The sequence below is a fragment of the Callionymus lyra genome, chromosome 7, assembly GCF_982586985.1.
Source record: "Callionymus lyra chromosome 7, fCalLyr1.hap1.1, whole genome shotgun sequence".
NCBI lineage: Eukaryota > Metazoa > Chordata > Actinopteri > Syngnathiformes > Callionymidae > Callionymus > Callionymus lyra.
Genome location: NC_141824.1, coordinates 9,872,831 through 9,898,393, shown reverse-complemented (window position 1 = coordinate 9,898,393; position 25,563 = coordinate 9,872,831). Strand labels below are relative to the sequence as shown.

The following is a 25,563-nucleotide window of genomic DNA, read 5'->3' as shown; positions in this document are numbered from 1 at the left end:
GGGAAAGATTGTGATATTGTCCACGATTACATTAGGGAGTTTTGATTGTAAAGAATCTGACGATGCGATGCGTATCACGATACATTAGCAACGATACAATATATATTGCGATACTGTAGTAACAAGGATATATTTGTAGTATTGTCCAGTACTTGACTCTGGTGTTGCAGAATTTACAGACCACATGACTTGACGAAGTCGTAACTGCTTTCATTTGTTTTGAAACCAAAATATGTCCAAACATCAGCTTTAAAAGCAGCTGGAGTCAACTGTATCCTCTCGTCCTCAGTCATCACCAGGATCTCGCTGGATATCTTTGTTCCTACAGCTGCCATCTAGAGGCTGGACGCTTAATTGCAATACAAAAATGAAAAAAATATATTTTGCATTTTAATTTTAAATAAAAAAAGATAATTATTATTTTTAACATGAACTTTATTAATAAACCATAACAAAAACTACCAGTTTGATAAAAAATAAAATATAATTTGAAAGCCAAATTCTTTTTTTTTCCAAGTTTTCGAAACAGTATGACGAGAAAAAACTGTGTGTGAATCTTCCACTCTGACGCTCGTCCTCAGATCTGCTGCGGATGTTCTTCGACGCGCTCTACGACGAGGACGTGATCCGCGAGGAGGCCTTCTACAAGTGGGAGACCAGCAAAGACCCGGCCGAGCAGCCGGGCAAAGGAGTCGCCCTCAAGTCCGTCACCACCTTCTTCACGTGGCTGCGGGAGTCCGAGGACGAGTCCGACAACAGCTAGAAAAAAAAAACCTGAGTCGGCGCAAAAAAAGAAAAGAGAAAAAAAAGGAAAAAAGCGAGAAAAAAAATTCTTCAACTGGGAGAGATTGTATTTTGGATCGAACGTTCGATCGTGTTATAATTTTGTTTGCAATTTTTTTTTTCTTCCTTCTTCAACCGAATGTCTTTTTTTTTTTTTTTTTTTTTTTTTAAACACACAAAAAAAACCAGGATCGATAGAAAGATGCTGTGTTGCTGCAGGAGATCATGTCGCTTTCCTTCTTTTTTTTTTAGACTTTTCAAACACTATCAAGACACTTTCCAAAAGAACTTGAAGGGCGGATCATTTATATTTTTGATGACCTCATCTTTCATGACACAGCAGTTTTTTAACTACATGACGAGAACATGTAGTTTTATTTTATTTTTTCTTCGGTGTTGATGGTTGAAGTGTGTTTTGTAAGAAAAAAAAAAAAAAAAAGTTTAAAAACAAACTTAAAAGAGGGCGACAGTAGCTTGTCTCACAGACATTTCACTCGCGGTTACGAACCGTGACGCTCAGAAAGTCCACAGACTGTTTCGGTGACTGGATGAACCATTTTTGCTGCTGAGGAGGGTGAAGGTGCTTTTCCTGCCCCTCCCCCACCGCTCTCCCCCCTCTTATCTCCCCCCTTATCTCCCCCCATTGCTCGTCTCAGACCCTCGTCTCTCGTGCTTCACTAAAGGATCTGGAGATGTCAGACTATCGAGGCTGTGCCACATTTTTTTAAGTCCGAGCGAATCACAAAATAACATCCATCGGCATTTTCTGCTCTTAAATCCGTGGAAGTGCTTTTCAAAGAGTCGATGCCCCCCCACTGACCCCCCCTCCCCTTAAACGGACCCCCCCGTCTATTTATATAACGCCCCCCCTGACACCCCGAAGGTGCTCGTCATCATCCAAGGCATTGATCGCAAATTGTTGAAATTTTGTAAATACTTTTTTGCTTTACTTTATTAAAAAAGGAAAAAAAGATATTTAATTAAAGAAGATTAACGCCTCTTTTCACATCCAGAGCTGTAAGAAATAATAAAGATTGTTGCATTTAAAGAGAAGTTGAACGAGTGTGGTTTTATAAATGTTCACTTTTTTATGTTTGTACTCGAGAAAATACCTGACGCGGGTCTGGACAGTAATATATGGGAATAATATTTATTCAATATGTATTGAATATGGTGTGGATAGGAATTTTGGTTCAATTTTCATGGGGGTCTTTTGACCTGCTCTAGTAGAAGAACTCACATTTCTCCGATCCTTCAAACTCTTCACTGGCTGCCAGTTTCTTTCAGAATCAATTTTAAAATTCTGGTTCTTACTTTCAGATCTATTCATGGTCAGACCTTCCATCAGTGATCTGATCCAGACTTACACCCCAGCTCGGGCTCTGAGGTCTATGGATCAGAATCTACTGATGGTTCCTGAACAGGCTTCAGGACCAGAGGAGAGAAATCCTTCCAGGCTTAAGACATTTTTATTTGTCCTTTTTCCTGATTTGCTTCTGTGTTTGTCTTTATGTTGTCTTGATCTTTTAAAGTATATATTTTAACTGTGTATTGTTTTTGAATACGGTTTGTGACCCTGGTCTAGAAAGATCTTCACAAGTATCCTTTACTTACTGACTTACATTTTTAATGTCATGAATATTGGATCTAAATGTACATTTTCAATCAAACAAAATGTTGCTTTAATTTAAATATATTTTATTTATTCATAAAAAAAAAGAAAAAATCATTCAAAAAAGTTGCTTCAATAAAAATATAATTTTAAGTTTCTTCAGTAAAAAAACAATTGAAAGATTGTTGCTTTTATTTGATTGTAATCCTAAAAAGGACATTTTCTCTCAACGTTTCAATCCGAGAAAATCTGCTTCAATCATTTTTGGTGGTCTTCTGTCCCCTTGCGCCCTATTTGTAGTTTGTGCGAGAATTTAGACATAGATTTTATTTTATGTTTGGTTTCTTATTATATTGTAGCACTCAAGCTTTTTTTAAACAACTTTGTTGTCAACATTTTCTTAATTCAAGAATTTATTGTGTGTTTGTGGGTGTGTGTGTGTTTATGGAGTGTTATTGGTTACTTCTGTGTTTCGCTGACGGTTGTTTGTATTTTTTATTATTATAATTTATATTTATTATTATATGAGGTGTCAGATCTTACCTGAAGATAGTGTGTGTTTGTGTCACGATGTTGGAGTGTTTGTGTGTGTGTCCAAAAATCTGAGTTAAAATAATTATTTGGTGTGAATTAATTGGTAAACATTATAATAACAATAATGATAATAATCCATTATATTCATAAAGCGCTAAAATGATCATTTTCTTGTTTGTGTTTATAAGTTGAATGTGTTTACATTTATTTATCTTGGAATCTCATACAAAATGTCTTTTTCCAAATATTTTTTATATCGACTTCAATCTTTCAGTTTCAATGAAAACAAAAATTAATCTGAAATTTCCACGTCTAAATATGAATGTGTTTTACCAAGTGCAGCCACTAGGAGACGCTGTTGAGTCGTCTTTGTTGACGAGACTTTTGTAAGAAACTTTTCTTCGGATTCTAGATTTTTAGTGTTATTTAGTCTCGAGTCAAACTTTTTTAAAAGTGAACCATTTAATGGAGGTAGATTTGTTTCTTCAAAACAATCAAAAGTATATTTTTAATCTTATAAAATTGCTTCACTAAAACAAAAACAAAAAAGTATATATATATTTATATATATATATATATATACTTAAAAAAAAGTTGCTTCAGTCAAAAGAATATTTTCAATTTAAAAAAGTTGCTTTGCCAAAAAAATTCATATAAAAAATGACATTTTCACTTCACTTAAAATAAATGTATATATATTTTTTCAATTAAAAAAAAGTTGTGTCAATTAAAATGATATTTTAATCAAAACGTTGATTTAATATAAAACATGACAAACATTTTTTAATCAAATAAGTTGCTTCAAATAAAAAATAAGTCAGTTAAATAAAAATACATATTATCGATTAAAAAAAGTTGCGTCAATCGAACAAAATATATTTTCAAAAATAATACAAATGTTTGAACAAAATAAAAAACTTATGTCAAGGTCAAGTATTTTGTTTGTTTGAGTGAAACAACTTTTCAAGTCTTACAAACTTTTGTAAAATGTTTATTTTTAATTGAAAGTATTGTTTTTTTTTCCGAACATCATATCTCCGAGCTGGATGTGGTGACCGTGACCCTTGACCTCGCCAGACTTTTCCCCTGTAATCTTGGCGTGTCGTGCGGTGACCTTTGAACCCAGCGGCTCGTCATCAAAAAGTATGTTTCATTAATAATGACACGTGACGACCCGAGGCCGCTGGACTCTGTCTCGTTACGTCACGTTTTATCTCCTCGCCATCGACGTCTACGATGGTCAAAGTCGTGACTTGAGTTCGAAGCAGGAGATCAACCCGGTCGTGATCATGGAGCTGCTGATCCTCGTTCTTCTGCTGGCGTTCGCCTCGTCTCACGCCAAAGGTACGAACCGCGACCCCATCAATCAGGAAGTTGTGTCCAATAAACTTTTGGTTAGCATCGTGCTAATAAAGATGCTAATGTTCTCTTTAGAACGATTCACCTTCAAATAAGTCATTTATTAACGATTAAATTCACTCTAATGTCATGTTTACACAAACCTGCACAACATTTAAGAAGTTTTGATGAGAAAATATGTGTAAAATGTTTTTTTTAATTACACTTTTGATTGACAGGCAAATATTTTGAATAGGAAAAGTTGCTTTTAATTGAAAAAAAACATTTTCAACCAAAATAAAGTTGCTTTAATAATACATTCTGAATCAAATTTAAAGTTAACCAAGTTGCTTTAATGGAAACTAATATTTTCAATCCAATAAATATAGCTATAATCAGTTAAAAAAATACTTTTTCTCTCCTACTTAAAAAGCACTTTAACTAAAAATTAACTTAACTTAACTTCAATTTAAATTTTTTTTTTTTTTTTTAATAAAATGATTTCAAAGGTTTTTCTTACTTGATTAATTTTGAATTGAAATTAAAAAAAATGTAACATTTAAAACTTGAACATATACAAGCAAAAATGTTTTATGTTTTTGTAAAAAATGACAAACATGAGGCTGAGAATCACCAGGATTTACACAAAGAACCAAAAAGTTTTTCCCACAAATCGACCGAGACAAAGAAAGTTATCGAAACAATAAATGACGTAAAAAGAGGTTTGGGAGAAGAAAGAAGATTCTACTTCAACGATCTGCTGCAAACACTGTGTCATGAATAGAAACTCGACTTGAAGTGTCGTCACACAAGAGTGTTGAGTTGTGTAACTGTTGTGTCTCGGTGATCGATGATCGCAGCAGATAAGTTTGAACTCTTGATCCTCAACAAACGCCTTCAAATCCCTGAACGGTTGATTCCTTCGTCTCTAACACGAGTGTTGTTCGGTGTCGGCACGACTTCCTTCTCACGAAGTACCTCTGAACCCGCAGTGGAGGAGGAGGACCCGGAGTTCTGGAGGTCTCGGGCCCAGAAGACCCTGCAGCAGGTTCTGGACATGAAGACCAACAACAATGTGGCCAAAAACATCTTGTTTTTCCTCGGAGACGGTTTGTTACACAACCTTTGTTTGTCGCACAACTCTTGAATTACACCGCAATGTTTGGCGTGTTTCTCTGTGTGTGTGTGTGTGTGTTTGTGTGTGTGTGTGTGTGTGTGTGTGTGTGTTCAGGGATGGGCATCACGACCTACACGGCCGCTCGTATCCTGAAAGGTCAACTGAAGAACGAGTCTGGAGAAGAGACGGTGATGACCATGGACACTTTCCCCAACGTGGGCTTAGTTAAGGTATGAACACAAACACACAACAACACAAACATACTAACACAACAACACAAATATACTAGAGTGCCCATGAACACAAACACACAAATATCTAAACACACTAGAGTACACATGAACACAAACACACATTTGTAAACACACTAAATTACACATGAACACAAACAAACAAATATCTAAACACATTAGAGTACACATGAACACAAACACACATTTGTAAACACACTAAATTACACATGAACACAAACAAACAAATATCTAAACACATTAGAGTACGCATGAACACAAACACACACATTTACAAACACACTAGAGTACACATGAACACCAATATCTAAACACACTAGAGTACACATGACCACAAACACAAATTTATAAACACACTAAATTACACATGAAAACAAACACACACACATTTATAAACACACTACAGTACACATGAATACACAAACACACACATTTACAAACAAACTAGAGTACACATTAACACAAATATCTAAACACACTAGAGTACACATGAACACAAACACACACATACTTACTTACTTACATATCTAAACACAGTGGAGTTCATGGATACACAATAGTGTAAAGACACTGAGTACAATTAACCTAAACACACAAATATTTAAACACACTAGAGTACACAAGAACACAAACACACACATATCTAAACACACTGGAGTGTAGATTAATACATAACTGTTTAAAAACAATGATTAGACATGAACACAAACACACAACAGTGTAAACACACTAGAGTACACATGAACACCAATATCTAAACACACTAAAGTACACATGAACACAAACACACATTTGTAAACACACTAAATTACACATGAACACAAACAAACAAATATCTAAACACATTAGAGTACGCATGAACACAAACACACATTTGTAAACACAGTAGAGTACACATGAACACCAATATCTAAACACACTAAAGTACACATGAACACAAACACACATTTGTAAACACACTAAATTACACATGAACACAAACAAACAAATATCTAAACACATTAGAGTACGCATGAACACAAACACACACATTTACAAACACACTAGAGTACACATGAACACCAATATCTAAACACACTAGAGTACACATGACCACAAACACAAATTTATAAACACACTAAATTACACATGAAAACAAACACACACACATTTATAAACACACTACAGTACACATGAATACACAAACACACACATTTACAAACAAACTAGAGTACACATTAACACAAATATCTAAACACACTAGAGTACACATGAACACAAACACACACATACTTACTTACTTACATATCTAAACACAGTGGAGTTCATGGATACACAATAGTGTAAAGACACTGAGTACAATTAACCTAAACACACAAATATTTAAACACACTAGAGTACACACGAACACAAACACACACATATCTAAACACACTGGAGTGTAGATTAATACACAACTGTGTAAAAACAATGATTAGACATGAACACAAACACACAACAGTGTAAACACACTAGAGTACACATGAACACCAATATCTAAACACACTAAAGTACACATGAACACAAACACACATTTGTAAACACACTAAATTACACATGAACACAAACAAACAAATATCTAAACACATTAGAGTATGCATGAACACAAACACACATTTGTAAACACAGTAGAGTACACATGAACACCAATATCTAAACACACTAAAGTACACATGAACACAAACACACATTTGTAAACACACTAAATTACACATGAACACAAACAAACAAATATCTAAACACATTAGAGTACGCATGAACACAAACACACATTTGTAAACACAGTAGAGTACACATGAACACCAATATCTAAACACACTAAAGTACACATGAACACAAACACACATTTGTAAACACACTAAATTACACATGAACACAAACAAACAAATATCTAAACACATTAGAGTATGCATGAACACAAACACACACATTTACAAAAACACTAGAGTACACATGAACACCAATATCTAAACACACTAGAGTACACATGACCACAAACACAAATTTATAAACACACTAAATTACACATGAAAACAAACACACACACACATTTATAAACACACTACAGTACACATGAATACACAAACACACACATTTACAAACAAACTAGAGTACACATTAACACAAATATGTAAACACACTAGAGTACACATGAACACAAACACACACATACTTACTTACTTACATATCTAAACACAGTGGAGTTCATGGATACACAATAGTCTAAAGACACTGAGTACAATTAACCTAAGCACACAAATATTTAAACACACTAGAGTACACACGAACACAAACCCACACATATCTAAACACACTGGAGTATAGATTAATACACAACTGTGTGAAAACAATGATTACACATGAACACAAACACACACATTTCTAAACATGAAAACACACATATCTTAAATCACTGGAGTTAATATGGATACAAAAAATAAAATATGTACTTTTTTGAGTATTGTTTGTTTAAAGTGGTTTGTGACCCTGGTCTGGAAAAGCGCTATATAAATAAATATTACTTACTTACTTACTTACTTACATGAACACAAACACACAACAGTGTAAAAACACTGAGTAAAAATTAACCTAAACACACAAATATCCAAACACACTAGAGTACACATGGACACAAACACACACATTTCTAAACATGAAAACACACATATCTTAAATCACTGGAGTTAATATGGATACACAACAGTGTAAAAACACTGATTACAAATTAGCCTAAACACACAAATATCTAAAACACAGAATACACCTGAAGACAAACACACAATATCTTAACACACTAGAGTACACATGAACAGAAACACAAACATTTCTAAACACACTAGAGTAAACATGAAAACAAACACACACATATCTTAAATCACTGGAGTTAATATGGATACACAACAGTGTAAAAACACTGAGTACAAATTAACCTCAACACAAAAATATCTGAACACACTGGAGTATAGATGAATACACAACAGTGTAAAAACACTGAGTACAAATTGACCTCAACACACAAATATCCAAACACACTAGAGTACACATGGACACAAACACACACATGTCTAAACACACTGGAGTTAATATGGATACACAACAGTGTAAAAAAACTGAGTAAAAATTAACCTCTACACACAAATATCTAAACACACTGGAGTATAGATGAATACACAAAAGTGTAAAAACACTGAGTACAAATTAATCTCAACACACAAATATCCAAACACACTAGAGTACACATGAACACAAACACACACATATCTAAACACACTGGAGTTAATATGGATACACAACAGTGTAAAAACACTGAGTAAAAATTAACCTCAACACACAAATATCTAAACACACTGGAGTATAGATGAATACACAACAGTGTAAAAACACTGAGTACAAATTAACCTCAACACACAAATATCCAAACACACTAGAGTACACATGGACACAAACACACACATATCTAAACACACTGGAGTTAATATGGATACACAACAGTGTAAAAACACTGTGTAAAAATTAACCTCTACACACAAATGTCCAAACAGACTAGAGTACACATGGACACAAACACACAAATAGCTAAACGCATTGGAGTACACATGAACACAAACACACACATTTCTAAACACACTGGAGTTAATATGGATACACAAAAGTGTAAAAACACTGAGTACAAATTAACCTCAACACACAAATGTCTAAACAGACTAGAGTACACATGGACACAAACACACAAATAGCTAAACACACTGGAGTACACATGAACACAAACACACACATTTCTAAACACACTAGAGTAAACATGAAAACAAACACACACACATCCTAAATCACTGGAGATAATATGGATACACAACAGTGTAAAAACACTGAGTAAAAATTAACCTCTACACACAAATATCTAAACACACTGGAGTATAGATGAATACACAACAGTGTAAAAACACTGAGTACAAATTAATCTCAACACACAAATATCCAAACACACTAGAGTACACATGAACACAAACACACACATATCTAAACACACTGGAGTTAATATGAATACAAAACAGTGTAAAAACACTGAGTAAAAATTAACCTCTACACACAAATGTCCAAACAGACTAGAGTACACATGGACACAAACACACAAATAGCTAAACGCACTGGAGTACACATGAACACAAACACACACATTTCTAAACACACTGGAGTTAATATGGATACACAAAAGTGTAAAAACACTGAGTACAAATTAACCTCAACACACAAATGTCTAAACAGACTAGAGTACACATGGACACAAACACACAAATAGCTAAACACACTGGAGTACACATGAACACAAACACACACATTTCTAAACACACTAGATTAAACATGAAAACAAACACACACACATCCTAAATCACTGGAGATAATATGGATACACAACAGTGTAAAAACACTGAGTAAAAATTAACTTAAACACACAAATATCTAAACACACTGGAGTATAGATGAATACACAACAGTGTAAAAACACTGAGTACACATGAACACAAACACACAACAGTGTAAACACACTAGAGTACAGATGAACACAAACACACACATATCTAAACACACTGGAGTTCATATGGATACACAACAGTGTAAAAACACAGAGTACACATGAACACACACACACACATCTTAACACACGCACAAACACACAACAGGTACTGTGAGTGTTTCTCCTGCAGACCTACAGCGTAGACTTCCAGATCCCCGACAGCGCGGCGACGGCGACGGCGTATCTCTGCGGAGTCAAGACCAACCTGAACACCATCGGCGTCAACGCCGGCGCTCGCAACGGCGTCTGCAAGACCCAGAAGGGCAACGAGGTCACGTCCATCATGAAGTGGGCCAAAGACGCAGGTGCGAAGACTCGCAAACCTTTATCGACACAAACGAAAAAAACACGTGGTGGTCAAGACCTGCTGGTCTCTTATCAGAGGAACCTTCAAAATAAAAGTCCGACGGGTCATTTCCAGGTAAGTCCGTTGGCATCGTTTCCACCACTCGGGTGCAGCACGCCACCCCGGCGACCGCCTACGCCCACAGCGCCAGCAGGAAGTGGTACAGTGACGCCGACATGCCCGACAGCGCCAAGAAGGACGGCTGCACCGACATCGCTTCCCAGCTGCTGAAGAACATCGACATCGACGTAAGTCCTTTGCTCGCCTCACCTCGTCGTCGTCGCTCACGACCGCTCGGTACCGGATGTGGTCGACTCCAGGTGATCATCGGGGGAGGCAGGAAGTACATGACAAACAAACACACACATTGACAAACACACTAGAGTACACATGAACACAAATATCTAAACACACTAGAGTACACATGAACACAAATATCTAAACACACTAGAGTACACATGAACACAAATATCTAAACACACTAGAGTACACATGAACACAAACACAAATTTCTAAACACACTAAATTACACATGAACACAAACTCACACATTTATAAACACACTAGAGTACACATGAACACAAACACACACATTAACAAACACACTAGAGTACACATGAACACAAATATCTAAACACACTAGAGTACACATGAACACAAATTTCTAAACACACTAAATTACACATGAACACATACTCACACATTTATAAACACACTAGAGTACACATGAACACAAACACACACATTAACAAACACACTACAGTACACATGAACACAAATATCTAAACACACTAGAGTACACATGAAAACAAATATCTAAACACACTAGAGTACACATGAACACAAATATCTAAACACACTAGAGTACACATGGACACAAACACAAATTTCTAAACACACTAAATTACACATGAACACAAACTCACACATTTATAAACACACTAGAGTACACATGAACACAAATATCTAAACACACTAGAGTACACATGAACACAAATATCTAAACACACTAGAGTACACATGAACACAAATATCTAAACACACTAGAGTACACATGAACACAAACACAAATTTCTAAACACACTAAATTACACATGAACACAAACTCACACATTTATAAACACACTAGAGTACACATGAACACAAACACACACATTAACAAACACACTACAGTACACATGAACACAAATATCTAAACACACTAGAGTACACATGAACACAAATATCTAAACACACTAGAGTACACATGAACACAAACACAAATTTCTAAACACACTAAATTACACATGAACACAAACTCACACATTTATAAACACACTAGAGTACACATGAACACAAACACACACATTAACAAACACACTACAGTACACATGAACACAAATATCTAAACACACTAGAGTACACATGAAAACAAATATCTAAACACACTAAAGTACACATGAACACAAACACACATTTCTAAACACACTAAATTACACATGAACACAAACTCACACATTTATAAACACACTAGAGTACACATGAACACAAACAAATACATTAACAAACACACTACAGTACACATGAACACAAATATCTAAAAACACTAGAGTACACATGAACACAAACACACACATGCATACTTAATTACATATCTAAACACAGTGGAGTTCATATAGATACACAATAGTGTAAGGACACTGAGTACAAATTAACCTAAACACACACTTATTTAAACACACTAGAGTACACGTGAACCCAAACACAAAAATATTTAAACACTAGAGAACACATGAACACACATATCTAAACACACTGGAGTATACATGAATACACAACAGTGTAAAAACACGGATTACACATGAACACAAACACACGACAGTGTAAACACACTAGAGTACACATGAACACAAACACACATATATCTAAACACACTGGAGTTAATATGGATACACAACAGTGTAAAAACACGGATTACACATGAACACAAACACACGAAAGTGTAAACACACTAGAGTACACATGAACACAAACACACACATATCTAAACACACTGGAGTTAATATGGATACACAACAGTGTAAAAACACTGAGTAAAAATTAAAAATCAACCCAGGTGATCATCGGGGGAGGCAGGAAGTACATGACCCCGAGGGGCACCCCGGACCCGGAGTACCCCACGGACTTCGCCTCCAGGGGGAAGAGGAGGGACGGACGAGACCTGATCAAGGAGTGGCGGGCCATGAAGGCGGGAAAGGTACGTGAATCCTTTTAATGTCGTGAATCTTTTCGTTGATTTCTAGGGTGGATGTTGACCGCCGTGTGTCGCTCAGGTGGCTCACTACGTGTGGAACAAGACTGACTTCGACGCTGTAGACCCCGAGAAGACGGACTACCTCCTGGGTGAGTCTTCCAGGTCTAGAGAAAGACCACATGGAAGTATTGAAAGGTAGAAGGCAAAATGTAGACGATCCCTGACATGACAAAAATGACGGGTTGACATGTCAGTCTTGTGCGTTGCTGAGAGACTGCTTGGCTGCACTTTAGCTCCTTCCTTATTTCAGAGAAGACAGTCTGTGTTTTCTTTGATGTTGTGAGTATTTGTGGCCACACATTTAAAATACGACTCTTAACGGTCGGGACAGAAAACAACACGAATATGGTTCGGACATAAATGTCAACTAGAAGGACAAGTAAAGAAAATGTTCCTTTTTTTAAAAAAATTCTTTAAAAAACATCAATAAAGCCCTTTAACATTGAACAAAAATGTCCCAAAACAATTCTGACAGAGCATAACACAAAGTCATTAACAAGGGATACATTTTCCCAAATAATTCTGATAGAACGTCACACAATGTCTGTAACAATTAAATGAAAAATCCTAAAATAATACTCATAGAACATAACACAAAATCTTAAATAAAAGGAAATAAATGTCCCAAAATAATACTGACAAAACATAACACAAAATCTTTAATGACGGGAAAGAATGTCCCAAAAGAAAAATGAGAGAACATAACAAAAAGTCTTAAATGGCGGAAAAAGAATGTTACAAAAATCATTCTGACAGAACATAACACAAAGTGTGTAACAAATGAAAAATGGTTAGTTCTGAAAGAAGATACAAAAGCATGTAGCATTAAAAAAAAAATCCAAATTAATACTGACAGAACATAAAACAAAGTCTTTAAAATTGAAATAGTTTAAATGATTTTATATATATATATATAAAAAGAAAACAACCCAACAACCTTTAACAAACAGTTTTCAAAACCTAAATAAAACCTCTAATCATGACGGCATAGTTTTTGTTTCTAGTTTTAATGAAGATAATATTTATTCCTGATAAAAAACTTTTCTGATGTGATTTCTGGCTCCTTGAGTTCCAACTCACTCCCGACTACTTTAAAAATGATGTTTTATTAAAGTTAAAGTATTTTATTTCTTTCTTCTGATGGATTGAAATCATCAGTTTAAGTCTCAAGACTCGAAGAACATTAAGTTTTATAACATTTTCCTGCTTCTTCGCAGTAAAAAAAACTAATTTATGTTGAAGCCAGAGGCCGTTTTCATTTGGTTGGACAGTTTGAGAAATTATTTCATTAAAGGTTTTTATTTTTAACACGACTCGCTCGGCATTAAAAACATAAAATAAATACTCGTGCGGACAAGTTGTACAAAGAGGACATTTTTCCCATCATTAAAATCTTTTTGTTATGTTCCTGAAGCATAATTTTGGGACATTTTATCCCATTATTAAAGACTTTGTGTTATGTTCTGTCAGTATTATTTTGGGATAACATTTGTGAGTCAGAAATACTTTTTTACTTTCGTCTTTTTGTTAAATGTAGTTTGTGTTCCTCAGAAATGTGTTGTTTTTGCCTACGATTAATAAAAAACAACAACTATGTTTATATTTTATTTTATTTCGTTTATTTGAACTATTCTCAACAGGCTCATCAGTTTAGATGTCTTGTTGTTGATTTAGTGTGTTTTATAATTTGTATTAATCTTTTCTTTAGCTAATATTTTTTATAATTTGTGTCGTGTAATAGTTGTTTACGATTACAGCTTTTTTTCCTCCTTTAGAAAACGTTTTTTTTTATTTTTTTTTATTTATTGTTGGTTTTATTGAGTGATTTTTGTTTATTCTTTAACTTCGACATTTTAATAAAAGAGGAGATGCATTTTTTAAGATCTTTTTTTATTATTATTGGTGTTTTTATCGATTTGTGAGTTTGTGTTTATGGTTTTGTCTAATTTCTTTTTTAATTACTATTTTTAATTTGTTTTTTATGGAATTTTCCAGTTTCATTTATTTGGGTTTATAATTAGAATATATTTTAATTAAAAAGAAAAAAATATATATAACTTAGTTTTGTGTTTTTTTGTGTGTGTCTATGTTGGTTTTTGTGTGTGTTTTGAATGTTACTTCATGTCCCTTGAATCATTTATAATTCCATGTTCTCTCTCCAGCTCTGTTCGAACCCGGGGATCTGCGCTACGAGGCGGACCGGGATCCTCTCCTGGACCCGTCCCTCGTGGAGACCACGGAGAAAGCCATCAGGATCCTGCAGAAGAACCCGAGAGGATTCTTCCTGCTGGTGGAGGGTGAGACGTTGACACCTGTCACTCATCATGTCCACTGATGATCTGCTCGACTATAAATAACTCACATCCTGGATCAATAGAGTCATTGATCCGCTCACTGGATGTTTGTGTGTGTGTGTGTGTGTGTGTGTCGTATAAATGTAAAGTTTAATACGTGATTAAAGTAATATATAATATTACATTTATTATGACTTTAAGTTTAGTTCAATATATTTTACTCAATTTTCTTTCAATTAAACATCTATATATTAAATTTATTAGGAGAATAATGTGGTATATAATACAGTTATTACGATATTAATGTAGTATTTATTCCATGTATTACAATATTAAAGTTATATATAATATGTAATATTATAAAGTAATATATAATCATAATCATCCATTTAATACATAGTAACTGTTGATATATTACATTTATTACGAGAATAAAGTTGTAGTACAGTTATTACCATATTAAAGTCATTTACAGTATATTATATTACTTAATTCACTTTGTATATATTACATTTATTACCATATTAAAGTCGTTTATGTTACATTTATTAAATGTGTTTGTGGTATCCCTTGTGTTGTCTCTGGATCAAGGGCCAAAGGCTTCCAGAAACATATATGCAGTGGTGGAGGTGGTTGACCCATGACCCAGAGACAACAAGAGGGTTAACTATCGTGACTAACGTGACTAACGTGACTAACATGACTAGCATGACTAACATGACTAACTTGACTAACATGACTAACATGACTAACTTGACTAACGTGACTAACATGACTAGCATGACTAACATGACTAACGTGACTAACATGACTAGCATGACTAACATGACTAACTTGACTAACATGACTAACTTGACTAACATGACTAACGTGACTAACATGACTAACGTGACTAACGTGACTAACGTGACTAACATGACTAACTTGACTAACATGACCAACTTGACTAACGTGACTAATGTGACTAACGTGACTAACATGACTAACATGACCAACTTGACTAACATGACTAACATGACTAACATGACTAACATGAGTAACATGACTAACATGACTAACTTGACTAACATGACTAACGTGACTAACATGACTAACGTGACTAACATGAGTAACATGACTAACGTGACTAACATGACTAACATGACTAACGTGAGTAACATGACTAACATGACTAACTTGACTAACATGACTAACATGACTAACTTGACTAACATGACTAACGTGACTAACATGACTAACGTGACTAACATGACTAACGTGACTAACGTGACTAACGTGACTAACGTGACTAACATGACTAACTTGACTAACATGACCAACTTGACTAACGTGACTAATGTGACTAACGTGACTAACATGACTAACATGACCAACTTGACTAACATGACTAACATGACTAACATGACTAACGTGACTAACATGACTAACATGACTAACTTGACTAACATGACTAACGTGACTAACATGACTAACGTGACTAACATGAGTAACATGACTAACGTGACTAACATGACTAACATGACTAACGTGAGTAACATGACTAACATGACTAACTTGACTAACATGACTAACATGACTAACATGACTAACATGACTAACGTGACTAACATGACTAACATGACTAACTTGACTAACATGACTAACGTGACTAACATGACTAACATGACTAACATGACTAACTTGACTAACATGACTAACGTGACTAACATGAGTAACATGACTAACTTGACTAACATGACCAACTTGACTAACATGACTAACATGACTAACATGACTAACGTGACTAACATGACTAACATGACTAACTTGACTAACATGACTAACGTGACTAACATGAGTAACATGACTAACTTGACTAACATGACCAACTTGACTAACATGACTAACATGACTAACGTGACTAACGTGACTAACATGACCAACTTGACTAACATGACTAACATGACTAACATGACTAACGTGACTAACGTGACTAACATGACTAACATGACTAACATGACTACCATAACTAACATGACTAACATGACTAACGTGACTAACATGACTAACATGACTAACGTGACTAACATGACTAACGTGACTAACATGACTAACATGACTAACATGACTAACATGACTAACATGACTATCATGACTAACATGACTAACATGACTAACATGACTAACACGACTATCATGACTAACATGACTAACATGACTAACATGACTAACATGACTATCATGACTAACATGACTAACATGACTAACGTGACTAACGTGACTAACATGACTAACGTGACTAACATGACTAACTTGACTAACATGACTAACGTGACTTACTTGACTAACGTGACTAACATGACTAACATGACTATCATAACTAACATGACTAACATGACTAACGTGACTAACATGACTAACGTGACTAACATGACTAACGTGACTAACATGACTAACATGACTAACGTGACTAACATGGCTATCGTGACTAACGTGTCTATCGTGAATAACGTGACTAACGTGACTAACATGACTAACATGACTATCGTGACTAACGTGACTAACGTGACTAACGGGACTAACGTGACTAACGTGACTAACGTGACTAACGTGACTAACGTGACTAACATGACTATCATGACTTACGTGACTAACGTGACTAACGTGACTAACGTGACTAACGTGACTAACGTGACTAACGTGACTAACGTGACTATCATGACTAACTTGACTAACGTGACTAAGGTGACTAACTTGACTAACATGACAAACATGACTAGCATGACTAGCATGACTAACATGACTAACTTGACTAACGTGACTAACGTGACTAACGTGACTAACATGACTAACATGACTAGCATGACTAACTTGACTAACGTGACTAACATGACTAACGTGACTAACTTGACTAACATGACAAACATGACTAGCATGACTAACATGACGAACATGACTAACATGACTAACTTGACTTACGTGACTAATTTGACTAACGTGACTAACATGACTAACGTGACTAACGTGACTAACATGACTAACATGACTAGCATGACTAACTTGACTAACGTGACTAAAATGACTAACGTGACTAACTTGACTAACATGACAAACATGACTAGCATGACTAACATGACTAACGTGACTAACGTGACTAACGTGACTAACGTGACTAACATGACTAACTTGACTAACGTGACTAACGTGACTAACGTGACTAACGTGACTAACGTGACTAACATGACTAGCATGACTAACTTGACTAACGTGACTAACGTGACTAACGTGACTAACGTGACTAACATGACTAACTTGACTAACGTGACTAACGTGACTAACGTGACTAACGTGACTAACGTGACTAACATGACTAGCATGACTAACTTGACTAACGTGACTAACGTGACTAACGTGACTAACGTGACTAACATGACTAACATGACTAGCATGACTAACTTGACTAACTTGACTAACGTGAATAACGTGACTAACATGACTAACTTGACTAACATGACTAACATGACTAACGTGACTAACCGTCTCCAGGCGGGCGCATCGACCAGGCGCACCACGACGGTCGAGCCTACATGGCGCTGCACGAAGCCGTCGCTCTGGACGACGCCATCGCTAAAGGTCTTCAACTGACGGACGAGGAGGAAACTCTGACCATAGCCATGGCCGACCACTCTCACCCCTTCACCTTCAACGGGTACCCCTTCAGAGGGCAAAGCATTCTGGGTAATACTCTCACTCTCACTTTCTTTCGTCAGGATCAAACTTGTACTTTGAAGTCATTTAAAAGAAAACACACTACTGGCTTTTAAAAATATATTTTAAACTATTATATTTCAGTTTGTTTTTTAATTTAATAATAGCTTAAAAAAAACTTTAAGGGCAAAAATAATACAAAACCCTTTTTTTTTTTAAAGAAATGTTTTTGGAAGAAATACATTTTTTATATCAAGGTCAAATATTTCATATTCTTGAGCTTCTTGTTTGAGGTTTTCTATTTAAACTAATTTGCGATTTAAATGTATTTTCATCTGTTTTTCATTGCATTTTTTAATTGTAAGTGTAAAACTACATCAGTAATTTAACACTTTAGAAAATAGTTAACATTTGTTCTGAAACTCCCAGAAAGATTACTTTGGGTTTAAGGAACAAAATAGCAACGTTTTGTTATGAAAAAAGTTTGAATTAAGATTTTTATTTATGTATGTTTATATCTTTTTTAAATTAAAATGAAAATATTGACACATAATAACAATACTTGATATTTCAATATATTTTCATCTGTGTTCATTTGTATTTTTAAACAACTTCTTCACTGATATTTTTCTTATTTAATTTTTAAAAACTGATTAAAATCATAAAAAAAGGTAAAACTTTAATACATATTAAACTCCTTGAAAAATAAGTTTCAATAACTTGTGACACTTTTATAAAGATTATTTTGTGTTTAAGAAGAAAAAAAAAAGCAACTTTTCGTTATGAAAAACGGTTTAATAACCATTTATTTTTAACTTTTTTTTTAATCATGTGTGTGTTTAGAGTTATTTAAAAAATAATTACAATCAAAAATATTGAAACAATAACAACACTTGCTATTTCAATATATTTGTGTTAATTTTTAAATGACTTCATCTCTGATTTTTTCTTATTTCTTTTTAAAAAACCCTGATTAAAATCATAAAAAAGAAGGTAAAACATTAATACGTACTAAACTTCCTATAAAATAAGTGTTTGAATTCGTTTTCTATCACTTTTATGAAGAAAAATGTGGTTTTGTAGGAAGAAAAGTATTAACATTTATTTCATAAAAACGTCAAATATTTTATATTGTTCGACTTTTATGTAATGATTTAAGCCTCAGGTTCTCTTTCAGGAAACTCTTGACTATCAGTGTGTGTGAGAGAGTGTGTGTGTGTGTGTGTGTGTGCGCGCGCGTGTGTGTGTGTGTGTGTGTGTGTGTGTGTGTGTGTGTGTGTGTGTGTGTGTGTGTGTGTGTGTGTGTGTGTGTGCAACTGCTTGACATTTCTTCTTCCTTCTTTCCTCTGCAATTACAGCTGAAGTCACCGCACAGAGATGTCGTCTCTCCTCCGCCTTTTCTATTTCAGTCCCTCGTTCTCTCCCCCGTTTACCTTCCTCTCTCACCCCTTCTCTCACCCCTTCTCTCACCCCTTCTCTCTCTCACCCACCATCACTGCAGCTCATCTGCATCCTCCAGCTCGTCCATAATCAAACCAATAAAGCGGATTATTGATCGTAAACGATGACATAAGAACAAGCGACAGGTCTTCACTGCTGGTCATTAGAGTCGACTGCTGCCGTGGCAACCGCTGATGATGTCACTGTTTCTGAGGCGAGGCAGGAAGTTAAAGAACACCATGAATTCCTTCAAGTTCGAGAACAAAAATATATTTTTTTATTTGCTTCTACCGACAAAATATGTAGATAAAAATGATGCATTTATTTATTTATCATTTGAGGTGAAAGCATCTTATTCAACAGATACATAAGAATAATTAAAATAACTATACTTGAGTCTGTTGGAAAGTTTTTGATTCACTCAAGTTTGGTTTTTAAAATGTTTTTTTTCTGCTTTTAGCATCTTGGGATGAAAACAGTCTACCAGGGATTTGAATTGCCAAGAAACTTCTGAAACATATCACGATAGAGGGTCAACGATACGATATATAGTGAAACTGTAGTAACAAGTATATATTTGTAGTATTGTCGAGTACTTGACTCTGGTGTTGTAGAATTTACAGACCACATGACTCTTGACGAAGTCGTAACTGCTTTCATTTATTTTGAAACCAAAATATGTCCAAACATCAGCTTTAAAAGCTGCTGGAGTCACTGCATCCTCTCGTCCTCAGTCATCGCCAGGATCACGTGGGATCTTTGCGAATGTAACAAGTTAAACAAGTTTGTAGGAGTTTGTATTGTCAAGAATATGATTTTATATGTCGCAGGATACAGGGGCAACGATACAATATATAGAGATACTGTAGTAACAAGTTTATATGTGAAGTATTGTCCAGTACTTGACTCTGGTGTTGTAGTATTTACAGACCACATGACTCTTGACGAAGTCGTAACTACTTTCAATTGTTTTCAAACCAAAATATGTCCAAACATCAGCTTTAAAAGCAGCTGGAGTCACTGTATCCTCTCGTCCTCAGTCATTGCCGGGATCTTGCGGGATTTCAAAATTCAAGGAAAAAAATAGATACATTTCTGTTGTTTTTTAATTCTTTTTTGATTTTAATGATTTTTTTTACTTTTTTATTTACAGTATTTACTGTGATCTGCTAATTTTTTGGTGGATTTTCTTCTAATTTTAACTCATTTCCTGTGTTTGTGAAAAGGGACGTGAACTCATGATCTGAACTGACGTCAGTAAACAAACCTAAAGGTATATATTTACAAATATTTTGGTGTCTGCAGGTAAATCTCCTCTCTGGGCCGCGGACTTCCTTCCGTACACGACCCTGATGTACGGGAACGGACCGGGACACAAGCTCACGGCCGGGAAGCGTCCGGACCTTCGTGACGTGGACACGAGTAAGATGGGAGTCAGTCAGACGCAGAGACAAGATGGCCGACGCCCTCGTCCAGTGAGGACGTACTGGGAGAGTAGTTAGGGACCGTCAAGCTGCAAGACAAGAAAAATGATATAAAAAGCCTTAATATATAAAACTACAAAAATAACTATTGAAGTACAAATGATTGTAGTAGAAAAAGGTAAAAGTAAATCAAAATTGAAATCATCACGAAAAGTCTTTCATTTAACCTTAAATATTTTTGTTTGGTTTGAGATTTTTAATTATTTATTACTTCATTTTACAAGAATTAACTTCATGAAATTAGGATTAAGTTGTGTTGTCTCTGGGTCAAGGTGTCCCGAAGGCCTGAAAACAAATGTTTTTGTGGTATCCCTTGTGTTGTCTCTGGGTCAAGGTTGAACACAAATGTGTTTGTGGTATCCCTTGTGATGTCTATGGGTCAAGGTGACCCGAAGGCCCGAAAACCAATGTGTCTGTGGTATCCCTTGTGTTGTGTCTGGGTCAAGGTGACCCGAAGGCCCAAAAAACAATGTGTTTGTGGTATCCCTGGTGTTGTCTCTGGGTCAAGATGACCCAAAGGCTTGAAAAAAAATGTGTTTGTGGTATCCTTTGTGTTGTCTCTGGGTCAAGATGACCCAAAGGCTTGAAAACAAATGTGTTTGTGGTATCCCTTGTGTTGTCTCTGGGTCAAGATAACCCGAAGGCCCAAAAAGGAATGTGTTTGCGGTATCCCTTGTCTTGTCTCCGGGTCTAGGTGACCTGTAAGCCCGAAAACAAATGTGTTTGTGGTATCCCTTGTGTTATCCCCTGGTCAAGATGATCCGAAGGCTTGAAAACAAATGTGTTTGTGGTATCCCTTGTGTTATCCCCTGGTCAAGATGACCCGAAGGCTTGAAAACAAATGTGTTTGTGGTATCCCCTGTGTTGTCTCTGGGTCAAGGTGACCCGAAGACTTGAAAACCAATGTATTTGTGGTATCCCTTGTGTTTTCTCTGGGTCAAGATGACCCGAAGGCTTGAAAACAAATGTGTTTGTGGTATCCCTTGTGTTGTCTCTGGGTCAAAGTGTTCAAGGGTTGAAACAAAATTATATTAACTGAAGAAAACATTATATATTTTATAATTTTTAACCTATTTTGGGTCAATACCAAACGTATTTCTCTCGCTCCAGAAACGAAGGACTACGTTCAGTTCGCCGCCGTGCCCACAGAGTCGGCCACGCACAGCGGCGAGGACGTGGCGGTTCTGGCCCGCGGGCCCATGTCTCACCTGTTCCGCGGAGTCCAGGAGCAGAACTTCGTGGCTCACGCCATGGCCTACGCCGCCTGCGTGGGCGCCGACCAGCGGCACTGTCAGAGACTGACTCCGCCCCCTTACCTGCACACCACTCTGAGGGCCGACAGGAACGCCGCCGCCGCGCTCACGCCCACCGTCCTCGCCGCCCTGCTGTCACTCAGAGCTCTGCTGTAGACGACAATAAAACAAGTTCATGAACGTTTGACTTATTATTTGAAAACTGCCACCTGCTGGTGCAAAAAGTTCATTACAATCAAAAATTTAAATGCCAAAAAAGGCAGTTAATCATATTGTGTTTGTGGTATCCCTTGTGTTGTCTCTGGGTCAAGGTGAACCTTTGACCCTGAGATAACAAGAGAGTTAAGTTGGCAAAAAAACAACTTAATTCGAAGCTTAAAAAAACAATAAGCATGTATATAATTTTAAATTTGAGTTGAAATAATTACATTTTTGATGGCACTGATATACTTAGATTTGAGTCAAACGAATAAAATGTAGAAATGTTTACGACTGATTATTTATAGTTGTTAAAATAATTTATTTTGATCATTTTTATTTGATAAAAAGATGTATATTATTAAATATTTAAAAATCATAAACATGGCACAAAAAACAACAACAACTACACAAAACCATTAAACTAAATAACAAAAGAAAATTTGACTCAACAAACAAAAACTAAAATGTTATAAAAAATATGAAAAAAATCATTAAATAAATAAATACATCGATTTAAACTGTGAACACATCATCAAAAGTTAGTTTAATTTATAGAAAATATTTTTTCCTGTGAAAAAAAAAGTCTGAATATGAAGCTGAAATACATTCTTGGTTAATTATTTACTATTTAAATAAAAAATTATATTTACATCATAACCTATTTATTACTACATTTTGAGAATCAAGAAAAGGTTTCCTATGATGACAATAACACGCGTGAACGTCCGACTCGTTCTTCTGCCCCCTGCTGGTGCAACAAGCTCATCGCAATCACTGCTATTTCAAATGCTAAAAAGGCAGCAGGTAAATGTGAGTGTGGAAGTTTATCGATGCCATTAAAAATATTGATCATTGTTAAAATATTTAAATTGAATAATTTCTATATTTGACGTTTGAATGAATGAATTATACCTTTTTTATTTTCTATTTTAATTCACTTTATAGGAAATATTATATCCTGTGAAAAAGAAAAAGTCTGGAAATGAACCTGAAATAAATTATTGGTTAATTATTTACTAATTAAATAAACAATAATATTTACATCATTTCCTAATTATTACTATACTTAGATAATTAAGTTTCATATGAAATAAAGAAATGAATATAATTGAATGTTGGTCACAGTTGATTAACATGAAGTAACTTTTCTAGAAATACACTCATAAACTTCCTGTTTTATATTATAATAATAGAAATAATAATTGTCATTATATTGTTGTTTTTATTAATATTATTATATGAATGGAAATGTTATGAAACATAAAATAAACGTCTTATGTTATAAATAAAAGTAGATTTAAATGATGAATTATTCAATGTTTCATCTTCTTCCTGAACAAGTAAAGGACAAGATTTGAAGAACTTTTTCCTAAAAAAAGATTTTCATTTTATCCGATGAAACCAAAGAACATGGTGATCAGGAACAATCTGCAGCTCAGACTTTTTAACAAGGAAAAAAAAAAAAAATCATGGAATCAAATCATCTTTCAGGGAACAGCTCAGACTCTGGCAAAGGTCAAAGGTCATGTGACTGGATTTGATGGGTCGTCTGGGTCGACAGAGTCGGTATGAGAGCGACCTCTTTTGTTAAATTAGTTTGGATTGGCTTTCAGCGGATAAATCCTGGGCCGGCAGATGATGATGATGATGGTTCAGGTTACAGCGACCTTTAAATGCTTTTATTTTGTTCCACATGAATGAGCGACGTCTGTGTCGTGACCCCATTTATTTATTGATCCTTATGTTGCATTTTCAACATATTTGTTTAATAATCATAAAAAATATACTTAATTCCATCAACGTATCTTTCATTAATACTATATTATGCATTATAACATATATATATTAAACAGAAAGTTTTCACGCGTTTTTAAATACGCAGAATGGTAGAAAAACTTCTTTACGATGCAGTTGCTCTTTGAATGAATCTCTCCGCTGGGTGGCGCTGTAGCACCGGATGATGAAACTCTTGGATAACGTTTGTGACGCAGAAGCTTATTCAAAACATATTATACACGTTATTAAAAGTAGCAAAAAATAAATCAATTACATGTTTTAAAAAAACTTTCTTCCATTAATTTTAGTTATGAAACAATCGTTTATTTGACGTTCATTAAAGAGACTTTTGGATAAAATCAGGATCATGTTTAAACAATAAACTTATCTTTAGAAAATGTATTTTCCCCATTTATGTACTGACGGAAGTGGCAAATATTTGATTATAAATTGGATCCACAAACACATTTTTGGATTAAAGAACGTATCAGAAAAAAAACCATTGTAATTTTTAATTTAATAAAACAAAAGTGAGGTCGTAACTGACTTCTTTTCCCTTAATT

The 25,563-nt window shown here is 35.1% G+C and overlaps 2 protein-coding genes across 5 annotated transcripts in view; both read left to right on the top strand.

Moving 5' to 3' along the window:
* The window catches only part of LOC148075006 (eukaryotic translation initiation factor 4 gamma 1-like), a 37,133-nt gene extending 35,297 nt beyond the window's left edge, over positions 1 to 1,836 (top strand). For all 4 annotated transcript variants that reach the window (XM_087794966.1, XM_087794965.1, XM_087794963.1 and 1 more), the window contains one exon: positions 582 to 1,836. In XM_087794966.1, coding sequence (XP_087651092.1) covers positions 582 to 763 — 182 coding nt within the window. In that variant the 3' untranslated portion in view covers positions 764 to 1,836. The remainder of the gene's footprint in view (positions 1 to 581) is intronic.
* Positions 1,837 to 5,257: 3,421 nt separating this feature from the next.
* On the top strand, positions 5,258 to 23,179 carry alp3 (alkaline phosphatase 3). The gene is made up of 10 exons (XM_087796179.1): positions 5,258 to 5,376; positions 5,499 to 5,614; positions 10,357 to 10,531; positions 10,648 to 10,820; positions 12,668 to 12,808; positions 12,885 to 12,954; positions 15,028 to 15,162; positions 18,685 to 18,876; positions 21,592 to 21,708; positions 22,881 to 23,179. The coding sequence occupies exons 1-10, from the start codon at positions 5,325 to 5,327 to the stop codon at positions 23,177 to 23,179; spliced, it is 1,470 nt and encodes a 489-aa protein (XP_087652305.1). The 5' UTR covers positions 5,258 to 5,324.
* The last annotated feature ends 2,384 nt before the right edge of the window (positions 23,180 to 25,563 follow it).